Genomic DNA, 25,681 nt, shown 5'->3' with positions numbered 1-25,681 from the left:
AGGACGTGCATTGAACTAAATTCTTGTTTTATATTAGTAGTAGCAGCAAAGTTATTCAGAGATGTAATTCAACCTGGCTAATATTTGCTAATGCAAGATTTTGACGGTAGCAAAATCACATCCTTCTGTATTGCAGAGGACTTTCTGCTACCCAGATGTTTCTTCTTCTTCTTTTAACGATCCCAGTAGTCAGAGTGAACAGTTTAGTGCATAATATGGGCGATCCAATAACTACTCCGTATGAGTGGTACCAGCAAGGTGATGTCATTCTCGGAGGAATGGTCTCTCTGATACATTACCATTTTAATGAACTTTCATTTCAGAAGCATCCTTCTCAGGATTTTTTTGCATTTCAAGAGTACGGATTTTCTATCTTCTCCTCTATAGCAGTTAGGAAAGTTTCAATGCATGGATGGAAAGAGAGAAAAAGTAAAGTGTTTTCTTATGGGATGGCATATTCTGTCTCTCTCTCTCTGAAGGTGTTTCTACATCTCTGGAATTCCAGACAGCTTTTAATGAATGACAATTCTGTCTACCAAATGTACAAAAATAGATCAGGTAACCTAGTTTATGTGATGGCAAGGTGGCATAGGGAAATAACATGGGCTTTTATCTAACATCAAGCCTACAAGACGAGAGAAAGTTATTATCTCATTAAAAGACTTTATTTTCAGTTGGTAGGAAAGAATGAAGAACAGTTTTAGGTTTTGAAATAGGAAGAAGTTTTATTCGTGAAAACCGATGATATGCTGATTCATTGTGCGACTCTGCCAATTGCAGACAGTTATTTCATTATGACAGAATTGTCAATTGACATAAAATACCTTTATCTAGTAGGGACACGTTGACTCAGTGGCTAAGACACTTTAAAAAAAATGTCATTGTCAATTTTAATTGGGTTTGGGATATCCTATTTAATTTCTTTTTAACTTTTGTATTATGTGTTTCTTTTAATGTTGTACGCCGCCCTGAGTCCTTGGGAGAAGGGCAGCATATAAATCAAATAAACCTAAACCTAAACACTGAGCTTCTTCTTCAGAAAGATCGGCAGTTCAGTGGTTCGAATCCCTAGTGCCATGTAATGGAGTGAGCTAGGTGAGTTACTTGTCCCAGCTTCTGCCAATCTAGCAGTTCAAAAAATTGTAAAAAAGGCAAGTAGAAAAATAAGGACCACCTTTGGTGGGAAGGTAACAGCGTTCTGTGCGCCTTCGGTATTTAGTCATGCCAGCCACAGGATCACGGAGACATCTTCGGACAGTGCTGGCTCTTCGATTTTGAAAAGGAGATTAGCACCACCACCCTAGAGTCAGGAACGACTAGCACATATGTACAAGGGGAACCTTTATCTTTACCTTTAGCTGTATCTAAAATATAGAGAGGGGGAAAGATTATAGATATATTTAAGTCAGCCAAAGCAATGACTATTGTTCAGACATAAAATCTAACTTATGAAAAGTGATTTTGTAGTTCACACATTGTACATTTTATTCACAGAGTGTTAACAAAATTCTACCAACACGTCCTTTCCTTGGCCTTTGCTGTGAAGGAGATCAACAAAAATCCACAAATCTTGCCTAATGTCACCCTTGGTTTTCATATCCATGACAACTATTATCACCCAATGATAACCTACCGGACAACCCTGGACTTACTCTTCAAATCCCAGCAATTTGTCCCCAACTACAAGTGTGACACTATGAAAAACTTTATGGCCATTATTGGGGGACTCACCTCTGAAACATCATCCTATATGGCAGACCTTGTAGGTTTATACAAGATACCACAGGTAGGTGCTGACATAAGAGAGTTACCTTTCAGCTTACAATCAACTTACTAAAGGAGGTGAATATGTTTACTGGCAATATCTTTCCACAAAATGTGTTTTTCTTTTCAGTTGACATATGGTTCATTTCCCCCTCGGAATAGTCATAATGATAAAATGTCATCTTCATACTCCATTGTTCCCAATGAATCTCCTCAGTACATTGGGATTGTTAGACTGCTGCGACATTTTGGATGGACCTGGATTGGGATCCTTACTACTGATAATATGAATGGGGAACGTTTCTTGCAGATCATGGAGTCCCTCTTTTCCCAACATGGAATCTGCTCTGCTTCCATTCAAAGAATCCCATATTTAACCCAATGGGATAAATTATTTGACATGGTTGGAAAAGCAACAATTATTTTTAACGGCATCACTGATAAGAATGTCATCACCTTTATTGTGTGTGGAGACGCTTTGACAATCGCATGGGTGACCACTATTATCTTCATGCTGGGTCCCACTTTCTTGGGGAAAGTGTGGATCATGACTGCCCAGATTGATTATGCCTTAACCGGAATGCAAAGAAAGTGGGATCGGCAGTTCTTCGATGGTGCCATTTTTTTCACAATTCACTCAAAACCAATTCCAGGGTTCAAGGAATTCATGAAGTCGGTAACACCTCCTTGGATTCAAGAAGATGGATTTTTCCCACTTTTCTGGGAACAAGCTTTTGATTGTTCATTGCCATCTCCTGATTCGACCCTAGCAGACAATGATATCTGTACCGGAGAGGAGAACTTAGAGAATATTGCTGGGTCTTTGTTTGAGATGCATGTTTCTGGGCACAGCTATAGTATCTATAATGCAGTCTTTGTATTGGCCCGAGCTCTACATACTCTCTTCTTGCATCAATGTAATCACAAGCATTTGAGGAGGCATAAATCACTAGACTATGAGGAGGCAAAGCCATGGCAGGTGATTTGTGTTGTATAAGGACATTCTGCTAAACAGTGGTATATACAAAGTGAGGCGATTTAATTCAAACAGAGAAGGAGGAACCATTAAAATACTTTGATAAAAAATACATTCATTCCTTTATTTCCATACTTTAATATGTTTTCCATTTTACTCCCTGAACAGCTTCAGAATGCAAGGATTAAGGCTTAAATGAAGTAATATCCAGGTCCTGGGTTTCAAATTCCTGCAGCTTTTTAGGCATTTCACCTATTATTGAAGATAATAAAAAGATATATTTTTTTAAAAAAAATTATCTTTATCACACATATGTGCTAGTCATTCCCAACTCTAGGGGGCAGTGCTCATCTCTGTTTCAAAGCCAAAGAGCCAGTGCTGCCTGAAGATGTCTCCGTGGTCATGTGGCTAGCATGACTAAATGCCGAAGGTACATGGAACGCTGTTACCTTCCCACCAAAGGTGGTCCCTATTTTTCTACATGCATTTTTACATGCTTTCGAACTGCTAGGTTGGCAGAAGCTGGGACAAGTAATGGGAGCTCACTCCATTGCTTTGCACTAGGGATTCGAACCGCTGAACTGCCAACCTTTCTGATCGACAAGCTCGGCGTCTTAGCCATTGAGCCACCACATCCCTTTTTGGAGATTATAGAGAAATTCTATTTAGTTGTGTCAGCTATCTTTCAGCTGTCTGTATCATGTTCATAGCAGCGTTAAGTACATGAGAATTGAATGAAATGAAAATGGGTAGAAAGTCATAAGCAGATCAGTCAGGCATGGCTTACTTAGAAAATGAGGAAATGATCAGAGAGCAAATGTGATTTTGGAAACTGTCTCTATAGTTCCACATCATTTTCAAGTTATGTTGGACTGAGAACAATCTTGTTGCAATTCACTTCTGTCATTTGATTATGACTCAAAAGTGTCTGACCCTTTGAATTATCCCCCAAATGCAGAGGGGAGCAAACAGGTTCTCAAGATGTTGGAGAAACAGACTGTCCATGTTTTCAGAGTTTCTCCCTCACACGTTAAGTACAACTAAGACAAAATTACTGATTTCTATTCTTTGTTTTCTATTTTTTCCCCATTCCCCATAATATAGCTTCACCAATTTCTTCAAGGCATGGCATTCAATAATTCTCTGGGAGACGTCTTGACATTTTATGATCAAAAAAAGATGGAAGGCGGATTTGATATTGTCAACATAGTCACCTTTCCCAATTCCACTTTCCAGAGACGTAAGATTGGAAAAGTGGATCCTGATGCTCTCCAAGGACAGGAATTGGTCATTAATGAGGACATGATTGTTTGGCATAGATCATTTAACCAGGTATAGTTTCAAAAAGAGTTTTTATGAGGCAATGCCATTTTCATATGGATTTATTTGGCTTGGAAATTTACTATTCTTCTAGATGACCCAAGAGAATTAAACAGATTAAAATGAAGTTACATTTTTCCACTTTAATTGTTAAAAACCAACTGCAGTAGTATTGTCAACAATATTTATTATCATTTATATTTGTACATACTATATTTATGATATGATATGATATGATATGATATGATACGATACGATAATGTAATGTAATGTAATGTAATGTAATGTAATGTAATATAATATAATATAATATAATATAATATAATATAATATAATATAATATAATATAATATAATATAATATAATATAATATAATATAATATAATATAATATAATATAATATAATATAATATAATATAATAAATATAATATAATATAATATAATATAATTAATATAATATAATAATAATATATTATAGGGATGTGGTGGCTCAGTGACTAAGATACTGAGCTTGCCAATCAGAAAGGCTGGCAGTTCAGTGGTTTGAATCCCTAGCATCGCATAACGGAGTGAGCTCCCGTTACTTGTCCCAGCTTCTGCCAACCTAGCAGTTCAAAAGCACATAAAAATGCAAGTAGAAATATAAGAACCACCTTTGGTGGGATGGTAAAAGCATTCTGTGGGCTTTTGGCATGTAGTCATCCCAGCCACATGACCATGGAGATGTCTTTGGACAGCGCTGGCCCTTCAGCTTTTAAATGGAGATGAGCAGCGCCCCCTAGAGTTGGGAACAACTAGTGCATATGTGTGAGGGGAATCTTTACCTTATTATTATTATTACACAATTGTATCACAGCGGCCAGTTGTTTCGCCGGATTTGGCATTGGTTACTAGTCGGGCCCCACCCAGGGGCCTAGGACGTCGTAACGTATTTTCGCAATATGCGTGCAGATCCAAGCAGTGCAGCTTTTTGCATTTGACTGATGGTGATTTTGTCAATTTTTAACTGTTTTAAATGTAATTCCAGTGCTTTTGGAATAGCACCCAGTGTGCCAATTACCACTGGAATTACCACTGCTGGTTTGTGCCATAGTCGTTGAATTTCGATTTTTAAGTCCTGGTATCTTGCGATTTTTTCATGTTCCTTCTCGGCGACCCTGCTATCACCTGGTATTGCGATGTCTATGATTGTGACCCTATTTTTCTCAACCAGTGTGATGTCTGGTGTATTATGCGCCAGTATTTTGTCGGTTTGTATACGGAAATCCCACAAGATCTTGACCATCTGATTTTCTGTGACTCTTTTAGGCTGATGTTCCCACCAGTTTGTTGCTGTTTTAATATTATAATTTTTGCACAAATTCCAATGGATCATTTGTGCTACTGAATTGTGCCGCAATTTATAATCAGTCTGTGTGATTTTTTTACAGCAGCTGAGTATGTGATCAACAGTTTCGTCAGCTTCTTTGCAAAGTCTGCATTTGGCATCATCAGAGGATTATTATTATTATTATTATTATTATTATTATTATTATTATTATTATTATTATTATTATTATTATTATTATTATACAATTGTATCACAGCGGCCAGTTGTTTCGCCGGATTTGGCATTGGTTACTAGTCGGGCCCCACCCAGGGGCCTAGGACGTCGTAACGTATTTTCGTAATATGCGTGCAGATCCAAGCAGTGCAGCTTTTTGCATTTGACTGATGGTGATTTTGTCAATTTTTAACTGTTTTAAATGTAATTCCAGTGCTTTTGGAATAGCACCCAGTGTGCCAATTACCACTGGAATTACCACTGCTGGTTTGTGCCATAGTCGTTGAATTTCGATTTTTAAGTCCTGGTATTTTGCGATTTTTTCATGTTCCTTCTCGGCGACCCTGCTATCACCTGGTATTGCAATGTCTATGATTGTGACCTTATTTTTCTCAACCAGTGTGATGTCTGGTGTATTATGCGCCAGTATTTTGTCGGTTTGTATACGGAAATCCCACAAGATCTTGACCATCTGATTTTCGGTGACTTTTTCAGGCTGATGTTCCCACCAGTTTGTTGCTGTTTTAATATTATAATTTTTGCACAAATTCCAATGGATCATTTGTGCTACTGAATTGTACCGCAGTTTATAATCAGTCTGTGCAATTTTTTTACAGCAGCTGAGTATGTGATCAACAGTTTCATCAGCTTCTTTGCAAAGTCTGCATTTGGCATCATCAGAGGATTTTTCAATTTTGGCCTTAATGGCATTTGTGCGGATAGCTTGTTCTTGCGCAGCCAGGATTAGTGACTCTGTTTCTTTCTTTAATGTACCTGTTGTTAACCATAACCAAGTTTGTTCACTGTCCACTTTATCTTTTATTTTTTCCAGAAATTGGCCATGCAGTGCTTTGTTCTGCCAACTCTCCATTCTTGATTTTATCACATCTTTTCTGTATTCTTGTTTCGTCTGTTGGGCCTTCAGTAGATTTTTGTTCTTTACTTCGATTAATAGATGTTCTTGACTTTCTTTTAAATAATCAGCCAGTGCATGTTTTTCTTCTTCAACTGTTTGCTTCACTTGTAATAATCCTCTGCCACCTGATTTTCGGGGCAGATATAGTCTATCAGTATCACCACGTGGATGTAAACTGTAGTGCATTGTCATTAGTTTCCTGGTTTTTCGGTCCAAAAGGTCCAAATCAGCTTGTGTCCAGTTAACTATACCAGCTGTATATCTTATAACTGGTATTGCCCAGGTATTTATGGCCTTGATTGTATTTCCACCATTCAATTTAGATTTCAAAATTTTCCTAACTCTGTTGGTGTACTCTCGCCTGACAATAGTTTTTACTTCTCCATGCTTGATGTTATCCAACTGCAGAATGCCTAAGTATTTGTAGGCTTCATTTTCTTTGCATTTAATTAATTGGCCATTGGGCATTTCAATTCCCTCACATTCAGTGATTTTGCCCCTTTTTATGGATACAGTGGCACATTTTTCCATGCCAAACTGCATTGAAATATCGGTGCTGAATACTCGGACTGTGTTTGTCAGTGATTGGATTTCTATTTCTGACTTTCCATAGAGTTTCAAATCATCCATATATAGTAAATGCGAAATTTTTTCAGCTTCTTTGGCTGTTTGGTAGCCTAATTTCATTTTTTTTAAGATTACTGATAGTGGGATCATTGCGATGATAAAGAGAAGAGGTGAAAGTGAATCACCCTGGAAAATTCCTCGCTTGATATTAACCATTCCATAGATCTCATTCCCTACCACCAACTCAGTTCTCCATTGTTTCATCGCCTTTTCAGTAAAGGATGTAATATTTTTGCTAATGCCAGTTGTTTCTAAGCATTTTATGATCCAACTATGTGGCAGTGAGTCAAATGCCTTTTTGTAATCAATCCAGACCATATTCAAGTTCGTTTTTCTGTTCTTACCATTTTCTAATATCATTTTATCAATTAGAAGCTGATCTTTTGTGCCCCTGCTCCTTCTTTTGTTGCCTTTTTGCTCTACTGGCAAGATGTTGTTTGTTTCCAAATAGTCCATCATGTTATCTGCAATAATGCCTGTGAGTAATTTGAAGGTTGTTGGCAAGCATGTTATTGGTCTGTAGTTTTCAGGTGTTGTTCCTTTAGTTGCATCTTTCTGAATCAAGTATGTTTTTCCAGTTGTCAACCATTCATCAATTTGGCCCTTTTGTAAAATTTCATTCAGTTGCCTGGCCAATATTGCATGTAAACTGGTCAGATATTTGAGCCAGAAACCATGTAATTGGTCCTTTCCAGGTGATGTCCAATTCTTTACCTTTTTTACTCGATTTTTGACCATCTCAGTTGTTATTTCTAATACTTGCATTTGTTTGTTGCCAATGCTTTTCTCAAAGTCATGTATCCACTTTGCTTCCTTGTTGTAGTCCTTTGCATTTTCCCACAATTCTTTCCAGAATTCAACTGTGGCCTGTTTTTCTGGTTTTTCACTTTTGGTGTCACCATTCACATTAAGACTTTGATAAAAACGCCGTTGGTCTGATCGAAATTGCTGATTTTGTTTATATTGGATGATTCGTGCCTCATATCTTTCAATTTTTCTAGCTGTTGCTGTTATCTGCTGTTTTACAATCTCTACAGCTTCATTGATGTTTCTTGTATCCAATCTATATCTCCTGATTAGCCGATCTATGATTTTGTTGTTTTTAAGTCGTTGTTCATGCATGTTCTTTAAGTTACTGGCATCTGCTCTTAATTTTTTGATTTTTTGTTCTAAACGGATTTTCCACTTTGGCTTTGATGCTTTTTCTGTTGTGTGATTAGGTACTTTAATTTTAATGCCTAGTTCATTAGTGACTATTACAGCTGTGCTGTACATTAACTGGTTTGTTTCCAAGATGGATTCCGGTTCAATTGTTGAAAACACTGCATTAACCATTTTCATGATAGGGGCCAAAATTTTCTTAGGCACAGTTTTTAGTGATGGTAAACGTTGCCTTTCCTCATTAAGCAGAAAATGCTCCATGATCTTATCCTTCAATTCTTTTTGTTTTTGAGTTAGTTCATCAGTTGGTTCAGTGATAACTGGTTCTAGTGGTGGTGATGTTATTTCCTCCCCGAGAGCTTCTTCTGGGAGTTCTACTATAATGTCTTTAGTTGTGTCTTGAATATTAGTTATTTCTGCTTGTGATATTGTTTTTGGGGTTTTGCAATTTGCCTGAATTTCCTCATGTTCAACTTCACTGAACACTTTATTCCGTATAATAAATCGCCTTTGATCTGCTAGTCGTTGTTCACTAACATTTGAATCTGGATATTGTTGTTTCCATAATTCATACATTCGCTTTAAATAGCCTCTTTTTTCTGGCTCTGAGTTGTAGTAACAGGCCATTATGGCACGGTTTTCATCTGCACTATATTTTTGTCGTTTTGTTGGCTGGTCCACTTGTAGCCCACTTGTCGACGGATGTCCAGGGACCCCAACATCCGCCGCGGCCCTTGTTAACCCGCGCGACGACCGATGCGGTATGGAATTCTTATTTGTTTTTTTCACCATATTGTATGGGTTGGCGGGGTTTTTTTTACAGGACCAGATGCCAACCTGACCCCAACCCTCCTCCTTTCTCATCCGGGCTTGGGACCGGCAACGGCGGAGTTATTATTATTATTATTATTATTATTATTATTATTAGGCCATTTTCATATGGATTCTTTTGGCTTGGAAATGTATTATTCTCCTTCCAGGCAGATCCTGAGTAATGACCAAATAAAATATATATTTTTTTCCATTTTAATTGTTGAAAACTAATTTCATGAATATTGGGTACATGATTTATTAGACTTCCCCTAAATCACAAACTTGAAAATATGAAATAAAATAAATGCATTTAAATAACAATGTTCCCTTAGTTGAGTGAAATTTTGATGTGATTTAATGCAAATTTGATTGACTCAATTCATCTGATCCAATGCATGAATTAAGGTAATGAATCACATATTCAATTTCTGGTATATTACAAAATTGGGAATCCAGAACTAGTATGCTCACAAATTCAAAAAGCAGATTTAAGGTCGATTTGAAATGTATTCTGAAATCCTATTTATTCCCTGATCCTGTTATATATATTATGAAGAGGACTTTTCATTTTAGTGTAATGGGGAAACACAATTGACCACTGATTTTTATTCAGAACAAGAAATCCTGATTTTCCAACATCTTTCATATTGCAATCTAGGTGCTTCCCATCTCTCTGTGCAATGAATATTGTCAGCCTGGTTATCAGAAAAGGAAGCATGAAGGGAAAAAATTCTGCTGTTATGATTGCATTTCATGCCCAGAGGGGAAAATCTCAAATATGATTGGTATGTTAACAACTTGTCTTATTTTGTTGCTATAGAGATGAATTTGAAATATTAGCCAGAGTGCCGTTACAAACAAGTACACCATGTGGGTTTTTTGAGAAGGTATTCTGCAACATTTCAGCTCATTAGTTTTCAGGTTGCATATTCACTAGTTGGAAACAGCAAGGATATACAAAAGTGATTGTAAAATATAAAAAAAAATACATAGTTATATTACAGTATCTATAAATGAGGAAGGGAAGGGAGGGATACCAAGCTCTAAACAATTAGATTTTCCTCTTTTAACAACCCCATCATCCCTTCAAGGATGAAGTCTGGGCAACTGAATGGAGCTCAGTGTTTACTGGCCGGATGCCCGTCCTGGTCACCAATGCGGAGTTTTGTTCAGCAGATATATTCTCATTGTGCCCAGAGAAAGAAATATCTGCCTCGACCTAGGATCGAAGTCACAGCCTTCTCATTGTGAAGCGAGAGCATCATCTCTAGGCCACCACACCACCCAAGCTCTAAACAATCCGATGATTTTATTTATTTATTTAGAAAATGTGTATGACTGCCCAACTCACTCATGGTGACTCTAGGAACTTTTCAAAAATAAAACCCCAATACAAAAGCCAATATACCCCTACGTCCCTGGCAACAGAAATCAAACCAACCAATTGATGAAGTCCATGGTACCCTGGAGACCCCAGGCTCATTAGTAATACCAATCTTTTCAAGGTCTTTCTATAAAGTGTCAAAGGGGGACCAATCTTAATTCTACAAAGAAGTTGTTCCACAGGGAAAGAGACAAAAGTCCTCCTTTGTGGTTCCACCAGATTGTTCTTTCCAGATGGACTTCCTTAAAAGAATGAACTTTTAACATATCCTGCCTCCCGTGTCAGGTTGGGTATAACTGGGAAAAGACCTCCCCCCTTCCCTGAAGCCATGTAGGACTTTTAAAGATGACAAGCAAAACCTTGAAAGGGCATCCAATGTAACCCCTGTAAAAGAGGTGACACATATACAGATCTAGGCCTGCATTCAACCTAGACAACCTACTTTTGAAACAATTGAAGTTCCCAGATACATTTTAAGTGCAGCCGAGGTAGAGCACATTGTAGTACTCAAATTTGAATGATATTCATTTAACCTCCATTGATGAGTAAGGAAGGAGGGAAGGAGGGAGGGAGGGAAGGAAGGAAGCAAGGATGGAAAGACTAGCATTTCATTATTAGACTAATGAAACATTTTGTCAACTGTATGACTAGTGAATGCAAAAACCGGAAACACTCTCGGGAACTTTGAATTCCCAAAACTAAAACTTTATTGGATGCACCATTTTGGTACTGAAGAATCAAAACCAGTTCAGGTTTTCCCATGCAAATTCTTGCTAGTTAAACAGTACTTTCCCATGCTTCCCACCCTTGGATGAACACATTGTCCATTTATGAGACATCATTTTGTTATGGGAATAGTCCATCTCTTTCTCAAGCACCTGCAGTGGTGACCTTGAAGTTTGCCAGTCCACGCACACATTCAAACATCCCATTTTCCCCTTACTTCCTCCCAGTTCATTGGCAAGTTGAGAAGTGTTAGGTTTGAAAGTAAAGTGATTCAATCTTAACACATTAATAACAACAACAATAATTATTATTTTAAATGCTAATTATTTCCATTGCTCAATTATATTTATTATGCTCCATTACTGCATTCTTTGGCTTTTTTGGAAAATCTTTGTTATTCATATTTTCCCTAGAGTGTTTTATGTATTTATTTTTTGACACCGAGTCCAGTATTTTATTTATGGAGACAAGCACAAAAATGAACTTTTAAAAAAGTGAAGGAAAAAAATAGAAAAAAAATTAAATAAAAATAATGTCTTGCAGCATTGGACAATTCTGTTTCCAATGTAGCTTGTCCTTGAAATATATGTAAGATATGTAAGATATTGCCTCCTTGATAGTTTGTCTTCCCTTTTCACTTGAAATTTAGGGAAAACATTTCATTTTCACACTCTTACTTGCTTTCAATTTCCTGGAGATCTATTATTATCATTTTGTTATAATTATAACAAAAAGATATGCATCAGGAAAACAATTAGCTACTTGCCTTATGGAGAACTTTTAGGAATCAGTTTAGTCATTGTTGCTACTCTGCATTTATTCACTGCAACATGGGTGGGTTTATTTTTTAATTTCAGATATGATAGCTTGCGTCCAATGCCCAGAAGATCAGTATCCAAATCAAGGAAAAAATGGATGCCTCCTGAAAAGGATAAACTTTCTGTCTTACAAAGAACCTTTAGGTTACAGTTTAGCTTGTCTTGCTGCTGTGTTCTCCCTTATTACAACATGGGTGCTGGGAACTTTTATTAAGCACAAGGACAGCCCTATTGTGAAAGCCAACAACCGGGATCTCACCTACACTCTACTCATCTCCCTTCTGTTCTGTTTCCTCTGCTCTTTGCTCTTCATTGGACAACCTGGGAGAATCACCTGTCTCCTAAGACAGTCTGCATTTGGTTTCATTTTCTCATTGTCCATCTCTTGTGTGTTGGCCAAAACCATCCTTGTTTCTCTTGCCTTCAAGGCCACCAAGCCAGGATCTCGGATGAGGACATGGGTGGGAAAAAGGCTAGCTGTTTCTATTGTCCTTTTCTGCTCTCTATTCCAAGCAGGCATCTGTATTGTGTGGTTGGCAACTTCTCCCCCATTCCCAGAGTTAGACGTGCACTCAATCACTGAAGAAATGGTTCTACAATGCAATGAAGGGTCAGTTTTTATGTTTTATTGCGTCCTGGGCTATATGGCCCTCCTTTCATTTGCCAGCTTCATTGTTGCTTTTCAGGCTCGCAAATTGCCTGATAGCTTTAATGAAGCCAAGTTCATCACCTTCAGCATGTTGGCTTTCTGCAGTGTGTGGGTCTCCTTTGTCCCAACCTATCTGAGCACCAGGGGAAAAGCCATGGTGGCTGTGGAGATCTTCTCTATCTTGTGCTCTACTGCTGCCCTCCTAGGATGCATCTTTTCCCCCAAGTGTTACATTATTGTGTTGAGGCCTGATTTAAACAACAAGGAACAGTTGATAAGAAGACATGCTTAATTATTTTTCATTGTTTGATTATGTTTTTAAGTTAATAAGAGTAAGATTCATCAAAATTAGGGGCAAAATTAAGTTATTCATAGTAAAGGGTCTTTAACATTCAGATTTACTTGTAACTCTGAACTCTGGATTTAGGGGAAATCTGCATTAGGTAGGGGGAAGTTTAAGTTTTTCTCCAATGATATTTTAGAATGTCTCACAAATATAGTATGGGAAGACTAGTGATTTTTGAGAACCAGAGAAAACAATTTTGTAATCAAGCGTTGATAATTTTCCAACTGTCCTCATATATGCTCTGGGCTGACACAATTACTTTTCAGGAACCATCCATTGTAAATGTGAGCATAATGATGAAGTTTAAAATGTAAAGTAGAATTCCCACTCTGCATTAGAAAGTTTCTTTTTTTAAGTTAAGATGTTGTGGTGTCTACTGTATAGTCACAGAAGTAATGTAAAATAATGTAAAGTAAATATATTTCTTTTAAAATCAACAATTATTTTAATAATAAAGCAAGCAAACAAAATTTATCATCTTGACTCATTATTGGAAGGATGAGCTAACATATGTTTGGTTGAATTTGTTTCTTGTTCACTACCATCAATAGTCTGGATATCTGTTGTCTTATTTCTTCTCCTTCAGTTCTTCCATGAAATTCAGGGAGAGAAGAAATCCATGAGACACAAAAGATTACATAGGTGGGATCCAGTCCATAACCTCAGCTTTCCCCTTCTTCCAAGCACGTTCATATGATTCCTGCATATAATCAGCTTAAACAGTCCATAACTTTTATGATATCCTTGTGGGGGCATTAGTCAACAATGAGCAGACTGATCTCTTAGATTTTTCCTCCCTGCAGTTGATAGTGCTACTGTCAGGGTTCTGATGGATGCCCTAATTAAATCATGAGCCCCGAGCCAAGCTTCAAAAGATCCAGTTATTTATTAGGAGCTTCATGTCGACACGTTCACAAGTGAAGCCAGCTCTGCCGGCACATAATTTATGGCCCTAATCATGACCCTGTTTCCACCCTCTCCTCCCATGGTGTGTTATCAATCACATTTGCCAATGGGGAAATTTGATGGGTTATAGAGATTCCTCCCCTTCGGCCACTGTAAGTAACCCTGGGATATAGCCTTGAGAGAGATAAGTCTGGAATGTGCATCTGTCTTTTGCTGCCATGCCGATTCATCTGTTTGCCACCCTCCCTTTCCTATGGCATCCCCCTTTACCCCAAGAGCCGAGGTGGCGCAGTGGTTAGGGTGCAGTACTGCAGGCCACTTCAGCTGACTGTTATCTGCAGTTCAGCGGTTCAAATCTCACCGGCTCAAGGTTGACTCAGCCTTCCATCCTTCCGAGGTGGGTGAAATGAGGACCCAGACTGTGGGGGCGATATGCTGACTCTGTAAACCGCTTAGAGAGGGCTGAAAGCCCTATGAAGCGGTATATAAGTCTAACCGCTTTCCTATTCCTAAGGGTCATTGCACATCTGTTGAACGATATCACTCAAATGAACTCCATGTTGTGGGAGCCTTGCAACGTGACCTGGAACCGAAGGAATCTGAGGAGGTGGACAAGATCTTCTAAGCTGTTAGTTTGGCCACTTGTGTAGTAGATCCATTGGTCTCCTGGATTATTAAAGTTGTGTAGAAAGGGATAGGGTCTGGTATCCCATCTTATTTAATGGGCAGTTAAGGAACCCATGATGAGGCTTTACTAGTAGATGATTAATCATTATGGCTGCAATCTGTACTTATTCTAATATTTTTAAAAAATATATTTAATTGTTTTAGAAAGAATGAATGAAAATAAAATTGAGTTGATCTATCAATTATCTTGTTTTCATTAATGTCCTCTACTCTTCCTTTAACTACCACTAGTTTCAAACTCTGCTGCAGAGCCTTAATAATCTATCACATGATGTACCGTACTCTCACATTCATTTTTTCTTAGCCTGCTAAATTTCCAAGTGCTTCCATTTCTTTTAACCCAACAATTTAAGCAAACAATAAAAATAAATCACACCTTGTAACTTATTTTAAACCAAGGGAGCATTGCCAAACCAAAGTCTATGTCTAGACTTTGTCCTTTTTAGCAGACATTAAAAGAGGTGCCAAAAAAGATCAGAGAATAATAAACAAAGAAAAATAATAATGTTGTGTTTCCTTTTATTAAATTTGTAGTAAAATCTGATTTTATAGAAAGGAAATAGAATAGCACAGCAAAAAGGCTTAAGTTTCAGACACAAAAACATGTTTTAGAAATTTTAAGTCTGTCTGTATGTATGTCTGTCTGTATGTCTTTCTTTCTTCCCTTCCTTCCTTCTTAAGCTGCTGAAGACCATAAGGTCTATATATTGGCCTTTACCAAAAAGAAATGGTAAAATGTGAAAACTGACATTTGTTGCTTTAGTAACTGATGGTACAACTAATTTAGGCAATGGAGGAGAGATTACAAGTACAAAATAGGAATGTTGATATGGAATGGAGAATGGGAAGGAAAATTGAAAAGACCAATTTCAATTTTCCTTTGCTAATTGTTGTGGCCCAGCAGGAGCTGTTGGAGCTGCCACCAGACTCCGACAGCGAGGGGCCCTATGAGTTGGCTCTGGAGGATGTGGAGGACTCAGGACAGGGTTCCGACTCCTAGCAGAGCGCAGAGAGGCTGGTTGGTCACCAGGACGCACCTGAGCCTTGGACCAGTGGGGAGGAGACAAGGGAGAGTGAGCCAGAAGCCCTTAGTGAGTTGTTCCTGGATGCACACCATCAAAGAGCTAATAGCCGTCAGGAACAATTATGCAATTATAGGAGGTGATTGCACATTAGGCTCCTCTCCAGACTATATCCCTTTTTGCAGAAGTCAACACAGAATTGAATGTCAGAGAACTTTGTATGAGCTTGTCTGTGCTGGGTTGCTGCCAAGGACCTGTTTGTCTGTTAATTAAATGCCGTAATTTATCTCTGGCTCAGAGTGTGCTTTGGTGTGGAACGAGGGGGGTCAGAACAGCTAATATTCTTCCCCTGTAAGTCATAAAGAATGTAGACCTAATTTAATTATTCCTTTTGATTAATTGGTGTCTGCTGTTAAGTTCTGACCTGAACACAATGATGAAGCATTTTGGGAAGAAGATGCAGCCCAATAACCCAGCACTGGAAGACAAGATGGAGAAGATCTCCACAGCCACCATGGCTTTTCCTTTGGTGCTCAGATAAGTTGGAACAAAGGAGATCCATACACTGCAGAAGACCAACATGCTGAAAGTGATGAACTTGGCTTCATTAAAGCTGTTAGGTAAATTACGGGCAAGGAAAGCCACAACGAAGCTGGCAATAGCCAAGAAGCCCAGATAGCCCAGCACACAATAGAACATGAAGATGGAGCCTTCATTGCATTGCAAAATCATGGTTTCTATAAGGGAGTGCATGTCTAAGTCAGGGAATGGAGGAGAGGTTGCCAACCACAGGATGCAAAGACCTGCTTCAAGAAGAGAACAAGAAAGGACAATGGCAAGGGACAATCTTTTCCCCACCCATTTTCTCATTGAAGATCCTGGCTTAGTAGCTATGAAAGCGACAACCACAGTAATAGTTTTAGCTAACACACAAGAAACAGCAGCTGAGAAGATGATGCTGAATGCTGGTTGCCGGAGAAGGCAGGTTACTTTCCCTGGCTGACCAAGGAATAACAAGGAAGAGAGAAAGCAGAGCAGAAGGGCAATGAGTAGTGTGTAAGTGAGGTCCCGGTTGTTGGCCTTGACAATGGGGGTATCTCTACGCTTAAGGAAAATTCCAAGCACACTGATTGTCATGAGGGAGAAGCAAACAGAAGCTGCGGCCAGATTGAGTCCTAAAGGTTCTTCAAAGGACAGGAAACTCATTGTTTTGTTAAGGCATCGATCTTGCTCCATGCTTGCTCCATACTGATCATCAGGACATTTGAAACAATCTTCTGCATCTGGGTAAAGGAACAAAAGAAAACTCACCTATTTCCTACTTACTACTTTTTAATAAATAGTCTATGGTACTGTTTAAAGATTAATAGTTCAATTTTTTTATCTTTTCCAGGTGTAGCTATACTCCAAGATTAAGTATTTACAGACTATATGAAACATTAATTATTTACTCAGGTGTGATATGAAAATATATAAAGTTGTAAAAATTCAATGGAATGAATAATTTAAATTTAGAATTTGTTTGCTGTTATTGTTATTATAATTTCATATATGGCAAGCTACACAGAGTCTTTTGGGGTTGTGTATTCCAGAAATGTGTTTGTTTATTTAATTAATTAGTTAATTGACTTGATCTATAGATTATATTGATTGCTGTGTAATTTTCCACTTAATTCTACAAGGAATATACCAGCAGTTCAAATGCTTTCTTAAATGTGCTTCTTTGCATTTCCACATAATTTTGTCTATAATATGGGTTGCCTTGTGGCAACATGGATGGCAAATAAATTTAACAGACAACTAATAAAAGAAAATATCCCCAGTTCCTGTGGGATATATGCATATATAGTTTCGAAATGAAAACTCTAAGTCTAAAATGTATTAAAAATAATTATTTTCTGTCCTTTATTTTAATATCCCAGTTTGTATTTCACTGAAATTTGGAGGAAGTGTTTGAAACATCCAAGATTTAACATGATGCTCTCAAGATTTTGAAAACTACTATGATATTTTCAGATTTTTGGGAATGCTACTAAATAAGGTTAATGTTATTTAGCAGCAGTTCCAGCACCCGAGAATCATCCTTAATAGTAAATAATTTTGTTGAAACCATTTTTGTAGACAAAATCATAAAATATTGAAGTATTTTATATAATATACACTGATAATATAATATAACATAATATAATATAATAACATAATATAACATAACATAGTATAATAAAGAAGGTAAAGGTTACACTTGCACAAATGTGCTAATCGTTCCCAACTCTCGGAGGCTGTCCTCAATTCTGTTTTAAAGCCGAAGAGCCAGCACTGAATGCTGTTACCTTCCCACCAAAGGTGGTCCCTATTTTTCTACCTCCATTTTTCACATGCTTTCGAACTGCGAGGTTGTCAGAAGCTGGGACAAATAACGGGAGTTCACTCTGTTATGCGGCTCTAGGGATACGAACTGCCGTACTGCTGACCTTTCTGATTGACAAGTTCAGCATCTTAGCCACTGAGCCACTGTGTTCCATAGATAGATAGATAGATAGATAGATAGATAGATAGATAGATAGATAGATGATAGATAGATAGATAGATAGATAGATAGATAGATAATAGATAGAGATGGATGGATGGATGGATGGATGGATGGATGGATGGATGGATGGATGGATAGATAGATAGATAGATAGATAGATAGATAGATAGATAGATAGATAGATTGATTGATTGATTGATTGATTGATTGATTGATTGATTGATTTTACAACCCACGGTATGCCCAAATATGGGAGGAAGATCACTACTTCCATTCTCTGTCCTTCGGCTCATCACAAGAGACCATCCAGACAGAACCCAATATTTTTTTACTGTTGCCTTTTTGTTACATATGTTATATTTGTGCTGATAAATAAATAAAGGGAGACTATACTAGTCTCCCTTTATTTATTTATCAACACAAATATAACATTTTATATCTATCTATCTATCTATCTATCTATCTATCTATCTATCTATCTATCTATCTATCATCTATCTATCTATTAGATTTTTACAACCCCTGGTAAGCCCCAATTATGGGAGGAAGCTAACTGCTTCCATCATCTGTCCTTCGGCTCGTCACAAGAGTCCATCACGACAGACACCCAATATTTTTACTGTTGCCTTTAATTTGTGCTGATTATATATATATATATATATATATATATATATATATATATATATATATATATATATATATATATATATATATATATATATATATATATATATATATATATATATATATATATATATATATATAATAAAAAATATAATAGTTTGAGCATGTTGGATATTGAACTTTTTCATTCAATTTTACAACAATTAAGTAGATAATTTTCAATTTTCTCCCTCTTGATATGCATTAGATTGTCATCTTATGTTCAGTTGACCACCATGCATAGTATTGTTGGGCCAAAATACAATTGGTCTACAGCAGTGGGTCTCAACCTTCCAAATGCCGCAACCCTTTAATACAGTTCCTCATGTTGTGGTGACCCCCAACCATAAAATTATTTTATGTTTTCCATATTTTTTCAAAAATATGTGTTTTCCGATGGTCTTAGGCAAACCCTGTGAAAGGGCCATTTCACCCCCAAAGGGGTCCCGACCCACAGGTTGAGAACCACTGGTCTACAAACAAAATCTGTAGGACCTCCCAAAAATTAATCATGTTTTTATTCTACTTCATATTCTTATATCTGACACAAAAAATGCTGTAACAAAAGAGCCATTGTGTGGTTTACAGGATTCTGCAGGATACGTTATTTTAAAACCTTGCTGATTATTACTAACTGGGATTAATAGTAACTGAGATTTGTAGGGGTTACCCATATTCCTTGCTTTATAGGTCAGAAAAAATCAATTTTAATAAGAAATGAATTCATTGTAACATTTGATGAAACAATTCCTTTACTACCCAATAAGAGAGCCAAGGTGGCACAGTGGTTAAATGCAGCACTGCAGGCTACTTCAGTTGACTGCAGTTCTGCAGTTCGGCGGTTCAAATCTCACCGGCTCAAGGTTGACTCAGCCTTCCATCCTTCCAAGGTGGGTAAAATGAGGACCCAGACTGTGGGGGCGATATGCTGACTCTGTAAACCGCTTAGAGAGCAGTTAGACTTATATACCTATGAAGCGGTATATAAGTCTAACTGCTATTGCTATTGCTAATGCTCTCAAATTTGTGTAGTTTCATAACTGACCTATCTTGTCTGAAATCTTCCCTTGTGGACATGGCACACAATCATAGCAGCAGAAGCTTTTCTCTTCAGATGTTCTCTTCCAATATCCAGGGTGACAGTATTCATTGCACAGAGAAACTGGAAGAACCTGTTCATGACATGAAAAAAGTTTGTACAGGTAATTGCTTTTTATTCAGCTTTTTCATCAGCTGAAATAAAGCCAACTAGTCATCCTATAAAAAGAATCATGACCAACAGATATCAGCTGGAGACATTTTAACTAAAATCTCTTCCATTATTTAAACAAGTTTTTTTTAAAAAAAAAATACTCTACATTTATGAAGTTCCATACCCGATTAAAACCTTTGTGCCATTCTATTAGATTTTCATTAATGATCAATTCATTTCCATAAGAAGCATCAGGATCTAACTTTCCAACTTTCACACTCCGGATGGACCTGTTTGGAAATGCAATCATATTGGTGACACTAAATCCACCTGCAACTTCCCTCTTCTCATTAAAGGTCACTACTTGTCCTGCTGAGTTGTTGAAAGAAAGGCCTTGAAGAAAGAGGTGGAGCTATTTGAAAGAGAAAGGGAAAGCAATGAAGTTGAATTTACAATGATAAGAGAAATCAACACATTAGAAGTTCCCAAACTCATTTTGAAGTTTCATTGGACAAAATGCCAATACAAAACAATAGAATAGAAAAGAATTCTTTATATATTGGCCATGTGTGATTGGACACACAAGGAATTTGTCTTTGGTGCATATGCTCTCAGTGTACATAAGGAGAATAAAATACATTCGTCAAGAATCATAAGGTACAACACTTAATGATAGTCAAGGTTACTAATAAGCTATCAAATTGTACTAGTAAACAAATAAAACAATATCAATTGAAAGATACAAGCAACATGGGTATAGTCATAAGTTGAAAAGAAGATAGGTAATAGGAAGGATGAGAAGAATAATAGTAATACAGTCTTAGTAACTAATTTGACAGTGTTGTGGGGATTAGTTGTTTAGCAGATTGATGGCATTCACTCTGTTAAAACTGTCCTTGTGTCTAGTTGTTTTGGTATGCAGTCCCCTATAGCGTCATTTTGAGGGCAGAAGTTAAAACAATTTATGTCCAAGATGTGAGGGGTCTGTAGATTATAAATTATAGATTGCAAAAAAATTCATAATCCCAATTTTCCCCAACAAATCAAAAAGTGAACCTACAAAGGTTCAAACAAATATGAATAACATATACAGAATTCCTTGAGACAGAATAAAGAATACACCAGCAGCCAAAACAGACAGGCAAACTATCCTCTAAGAGTCCAAAATATAGAGGAGAATAAAGAGAAAGTTCTCTTAAAAATGGTGAAAGAACCACGGATGGTGACTCTAGAGAGCCAACAACAAGAGATAGGTATCTTGGCATCAGATTAACTAAATCTGATGTAAGGAAATACAAGATCCCAGGGGAGAAACATGAAAGATTTACCAAAAAGTCTGTAAGAGTTGAAATTCTAAAAAGAGCAAGAGATGATGAAATAGATGTAGAATACTTCTGAATAGGGTCATTATTTTATTAAGAGTTAAAAAAGAGAGGTAGAAGTTAGAAATTGGGAAAATAGTATTATGTATACTGATGTAGAATAGAATATATTATAACTACAAGGGCTGGTATTCACCAGTAGTTGGTTCCAGATACCATTGCAGCTGGTACGGTGCTATGGGGCCAGGCATCTACCACATGAATGCGCACAGCATGCACACGTGTACTTACCGCCTGCGTCACTTTGTGATGCCTCCGCGATACTCCAGCTGCTCGGTGGAGCATTGCGCAGGTGGCATACGCTCCGTGTGCGGAAGCGCCAAAGAGCTCAAATACCAGTAAGGAGTGCAGGTGGGCCCTCCGGACCACTGTACCGGAACAGTACCTGGTGCTCCTGGCAGGCACTGGTAGGCCCATACCAGGTTGTACTGGTCATAACCCACTACTGGTATTCATTTCACATTCGCAAATGTGAAGACACATGCCCAGTTTGCGCATGCACTCAGCCATCCATGCATGTGCTTTGGTTTTAAAAAAGTGCCTAAATGGGATGGCATACAGTGGGGTGGGTGGTGGGCTACCAGTTCGGGCAAACTGGTCCAAACTGGCAGAATACCGCCTCTGATAACTACTATGTATAAACAAATGTTAGAAGTTGCAAGATTATGATTATGCATAATCATAATATTACTATTATTATTACTGTGTACAAAATGTCTTGACCCAGAGGTGGACAATACTTTGTCCATCAAGCACCTATGGATGTTCAATAAAAAAAATCTATAAATAAAATTATTATTTTTTTAAAAACCAAAGAATTCCTTGAGAAGAATGTTAAGTGAAATTAATTCGAGCAATGAGCATTTTTTAATCATAGCTCTTTGAACAATAGATTGTGCCCAGAATTAAAGCTTAGCTCATTTTGTGAGCTACATTATTTTGAAGTAAGTTCTTCACTGAAAAGAAAATAATCTTTGCTGCAGATATGTTACCCTAAAAGCTGGCAGTTCGGCAAATTCAGCGATTTTAACTGGCAAGGTTTTTCTCACATTGGATCCCTTGGATAGCATGCTATGCAAAGAATAAGCCACAGCATAAACCCCATTGTAGATGCTGTAGCTGTGACCTGTCATATGCAATTGAAACAGAGATTCAGGAAGGTTTCCCAGTTCTTCCTTCCCAGTGCATTTTTCTCCCTCTGTTGATGACAATTCTGAATTAGGAAGGAAGCAGTCGAATGCTTGTTCCCAAAAATGGTTTCGAAATCCATCTCCATGGGTTGAATATGGCTTTAGGGACCGAAGAAACTCCTCATATTCCAGATTTTCACTTGAATGGATTTGAAAGGCAATGGCCCCATCATAAAATTGGAGGTTCCAATCCCTTTGGGATCCTGGTAGCATGAAATCGATTTGGCTGGTGGTGATCCACACTTTGCTTAAAAATGCATTTCCCTTATTTGCAGCATCCCCTACCGATTTGAGTGCTGTGAGCAATGCAAGTGTAAAAGATTCTCCATAGATGATATATGTATTTGTTTTAACGTCTGAGAAGTGTGTATGAAAACTAAACATTATATCACTAAATTTGCCCAAGTCATCCAAACAGAATAATTTTGGAAATCTTTGTATGAAAGATAAACAGATTCCCTGCTGGAAAAACAAGAGCTCCAATTTCTGCAAAAAATGTTCTCCACTCTCGGTATCTGCAGCAAAGAGCCCAATCCATTTCCACCCAAAAAGTTGAAGCAATCGGATAATCCCGATATATTGCGGAACTTCATTTGGGGCCATAAAGTAAAGTGAAGATGATTGACAGCTATCAATTTCTTCCAGAGGAAATGATCCATATGTGAGCTAAAAGAAAACACCAAGACATGGTACAGGGAACCAGTGAAATCCTCTGAAGTCTGCTACCAGTTTGGTGAGTCTGCCGCTTTGTGCACGCATGTGTGCCCGAGGCGCACCCACGCAGCGTTAAAAGAGGAACACTTTGAAGCCTTCCAGGTAAGTAGACTAGTGAGGGGGGGAATCCATTGTGCCACTCGATTTAGATTAATTAGAAAGCAGGAAATCTGACAATTCTAGTTAATATAAATCACCCATCACAGCTGATCGTTGGAAATACCGGTTCGCCCGAACTGGTAGCAATTTTTTTACTACCGGTTTGGGTGAATTGGTAGCATTTTTTTACTATCAGTTTAGGCAAACTGATCCAAACCCGTAGCATTTCACCTCTGATACAGAGAAGTTATAGACAAATTGAATTATTGAATTGCCCTGTGGCAAGTTGTCCTGCTGCATGTTGGTCATGCTGAGTTGGCCACAGTGAGCTGTCCTATTCTACATCAAGACATCTAACTTTTATGAAGTCTTAGATGAAATTTACGAGAATGAAAATTTAAGGATGCTCTTGGGCCACGTTTAATCAATTGATTAATTCTTTAAATTGATTAACAGAAACAAGACAAATCCCCTCACCCCTGAGCCCACCTGTGGAACTTTGTAGAGCTGTACAATTTCTGCCATATGGGATGAAGTATCTGATCCAAGTCCTCCAATAATGGCCAAGAGGTTTTTCTGAAATCCACATTGGTAGTTAAGGAAAAATCTATCTGCTTTGAACAATAGGTCCAAAGTGGTCCGATAGGTCATCTTAGGATTATTGTAGCTGTCATAGATGTGGAATCCAAGGGTAACATTGGGTAAGATTTGTGGGTTCTCATTGATCTCCTTGACAGCGAAGGCCAAGGAAAGGACATGCTGGTAGAATTTTGTGATCACACTGCAAATAAAGGAAGTCTTTCATGAAACAATTGCACAATAGCAATAGCACTTAGACTTATATACCGCTTCACAGTGCTTTTACAGCCCTCTCTAAGCAATTTAAAGAGTCAGCATATTGGCCCCCAACAATCTAGGTCCTCATTTTACCCACCTCAGAAGAATGGAAGTCTGAGTCAACCTTGAGCCTGGTGAGATTTGAACTGTTGAATTGCAAGTAGCAGTCAGCTGAAGTAGCCTGCATTACTGTACAATGCATAGAAAAGTACTAAGAAGTTTATCCATCCATCCATCCATCCATCCATTTACTCATTCATTCATTCATTCATTCATTCATTCATTTATTCATTCATTTATTCATTCATTCATTCATTTAAATTTAGCAATCTTACCATGGGCTAACTCTGCCTTGAACTCTTTAAATATATTTGTAATTCTACATTTTATCTTTCAAATAAACTTATCTAAATTTGATGTTAATGCTCTTTCTTATGGATATATTTCTCTTCCTGGAAAAAAGAAATAAAGCCATTCTATTCTTTTATTTAATGGGACCATCTTTTTTAAAAAAAACATTTTATTATATTCCCTTTCTTAGGGATTTGCAATCTAGCTATTTAGCCATCATGTTTAGCCTACATAACATTTTATTTAAAATAAAATTGATGGGAAAGAAAATCTTATTTAACCTACAGCCAGGAACTCTCAGAAACTAAACTAAAACTAATATACTTAATCTCATCTGCTTTTTAGGCACCTTTTTTCATAGAAACAGATGTGGTCAGTTAGAAAAACTGAAGAAAAGAAACAAGGACTCATTAGGCGAAAAAAAAAGGTGAGATTTGCTTACTCTGAAAATTCATAGAGCTCCTGAGATGGATGTTCATAAAACAAATGCTCACTGAAGGCATAGATGATCTGTGAAGCCATCCCTCCAATGAGGACCTCACCTGGTTGATACCATTCATGTGGAACTGGAAAAGCATCAACCTCTGGGCACTTGAGGGCATTCACTTTGATCTTGGGGAACATCAGAATGAATAGTACATCAACAGCCCAAAAATCTTCCCAAAGAGATCTCCAACATATCAGTCCACACCAATGGATCTGAGCTAGCATGCTGGATCTTCCCAACACACATCGGAAGACCAAAGCATCAATCTAAACTTTTCATTTTGATGGAGATACAGACAAGTGCTTGAATAAACGACTGAGATTTCTACAACTCAGATTTGAAATTGGTCTGATCAAAGGAAGAACAGATGCTTCGGGAAATGAACCCAATAGCCCTGTTGGACTCTTCCATCCACTCCAAGCTCTCCATGGAACTGGGAGTAGTTTATAACCTTTTTCAAATTTGCTTTCTATTTTTCACTACTTTCTGGGAAATCTCTGGAGCTTTGAGCAGATAAACAAACAGAAGACAGTATTTTGGATCAATCCCAGGAAGGACCTATTAAAATATTCTCCCC

At 37.6% G+C, this 25,681-nt stretch overlaps 2 protein-coding genes across 2 annotated transcripts; one reads left to right on the top strand and one right to left on the bottom strand.

Annotated features, from left to right (window-relative positions):
* The first annotated feature begins 215 nt into the window (after positions 1–215).
* On the top strand, positions 216–12,990 carry LOC148046766 (vomeronasal type-2 receptor 26-like). Its single transcript, XM_087714938.1, has 6 exons — positions 216–358; positions 1,495–1,786; positions 1,895–2,743; positions 3,845–4,072; positions 9,780–9,906; positions 12,089–12,990. The coding sequence occupies exons 1-6, from the start codon at positions 216–218 to the stop codon at positions 12,988–12,990; spliced, it is 2,541 nt and encodes an 846-aa protein (XP_087571064.1).
* A 3,047-nt stretch (positions 12,991–16,037) lies between these two features.
* On the bottom strand, positions 16,038–25,328 carry LOC148046765 (vomeronasal type-2 receptor 26-like). The gene is made up of 6 exons (XM_087714937.1): positions 25,060–25,328; positions 23,919–24,210; positions 22,419–23,282; positions 20,229–20,456; positions 19,898–20,024; positions 16,038–16,942 (listed from the first exon to the last, which is right to left on the bottom strand). The coding sequence occupies exons 1-6, from the start codon at positions 25,326–25,328 to the stop codon at positions 16,038–16,040; spliced, it is 2,685 nt and encodes an 894-aa protein (XP_087571063.1).
* Positions 25,329–25,681: the final 353 nt, after the last annotated feature.

This window comes from Thamnophis sirtalis, unplaced genomic scaffold (genome assembly GCF_051295495.1).
Source record: "Thamnophis sirtalis isolate CommonGarterSnake01/CBP01778 unplaced genomic scaffold, rThaSir2_p1.2 scaffold_4, whole genome shotgun sequence".
NCBI classification, from domain to species: domain Eukaryota; kingdom Metazoa; phylum Chordata; class Lepidosauria; order Squamata; family Natricidae; genus Thamnophis; species Thamnophis sirtalis.
Note: the sequence above shows the minus strand (reverse complement) of the source record. Positions and strands in the feature narration are given on the sequence as shown.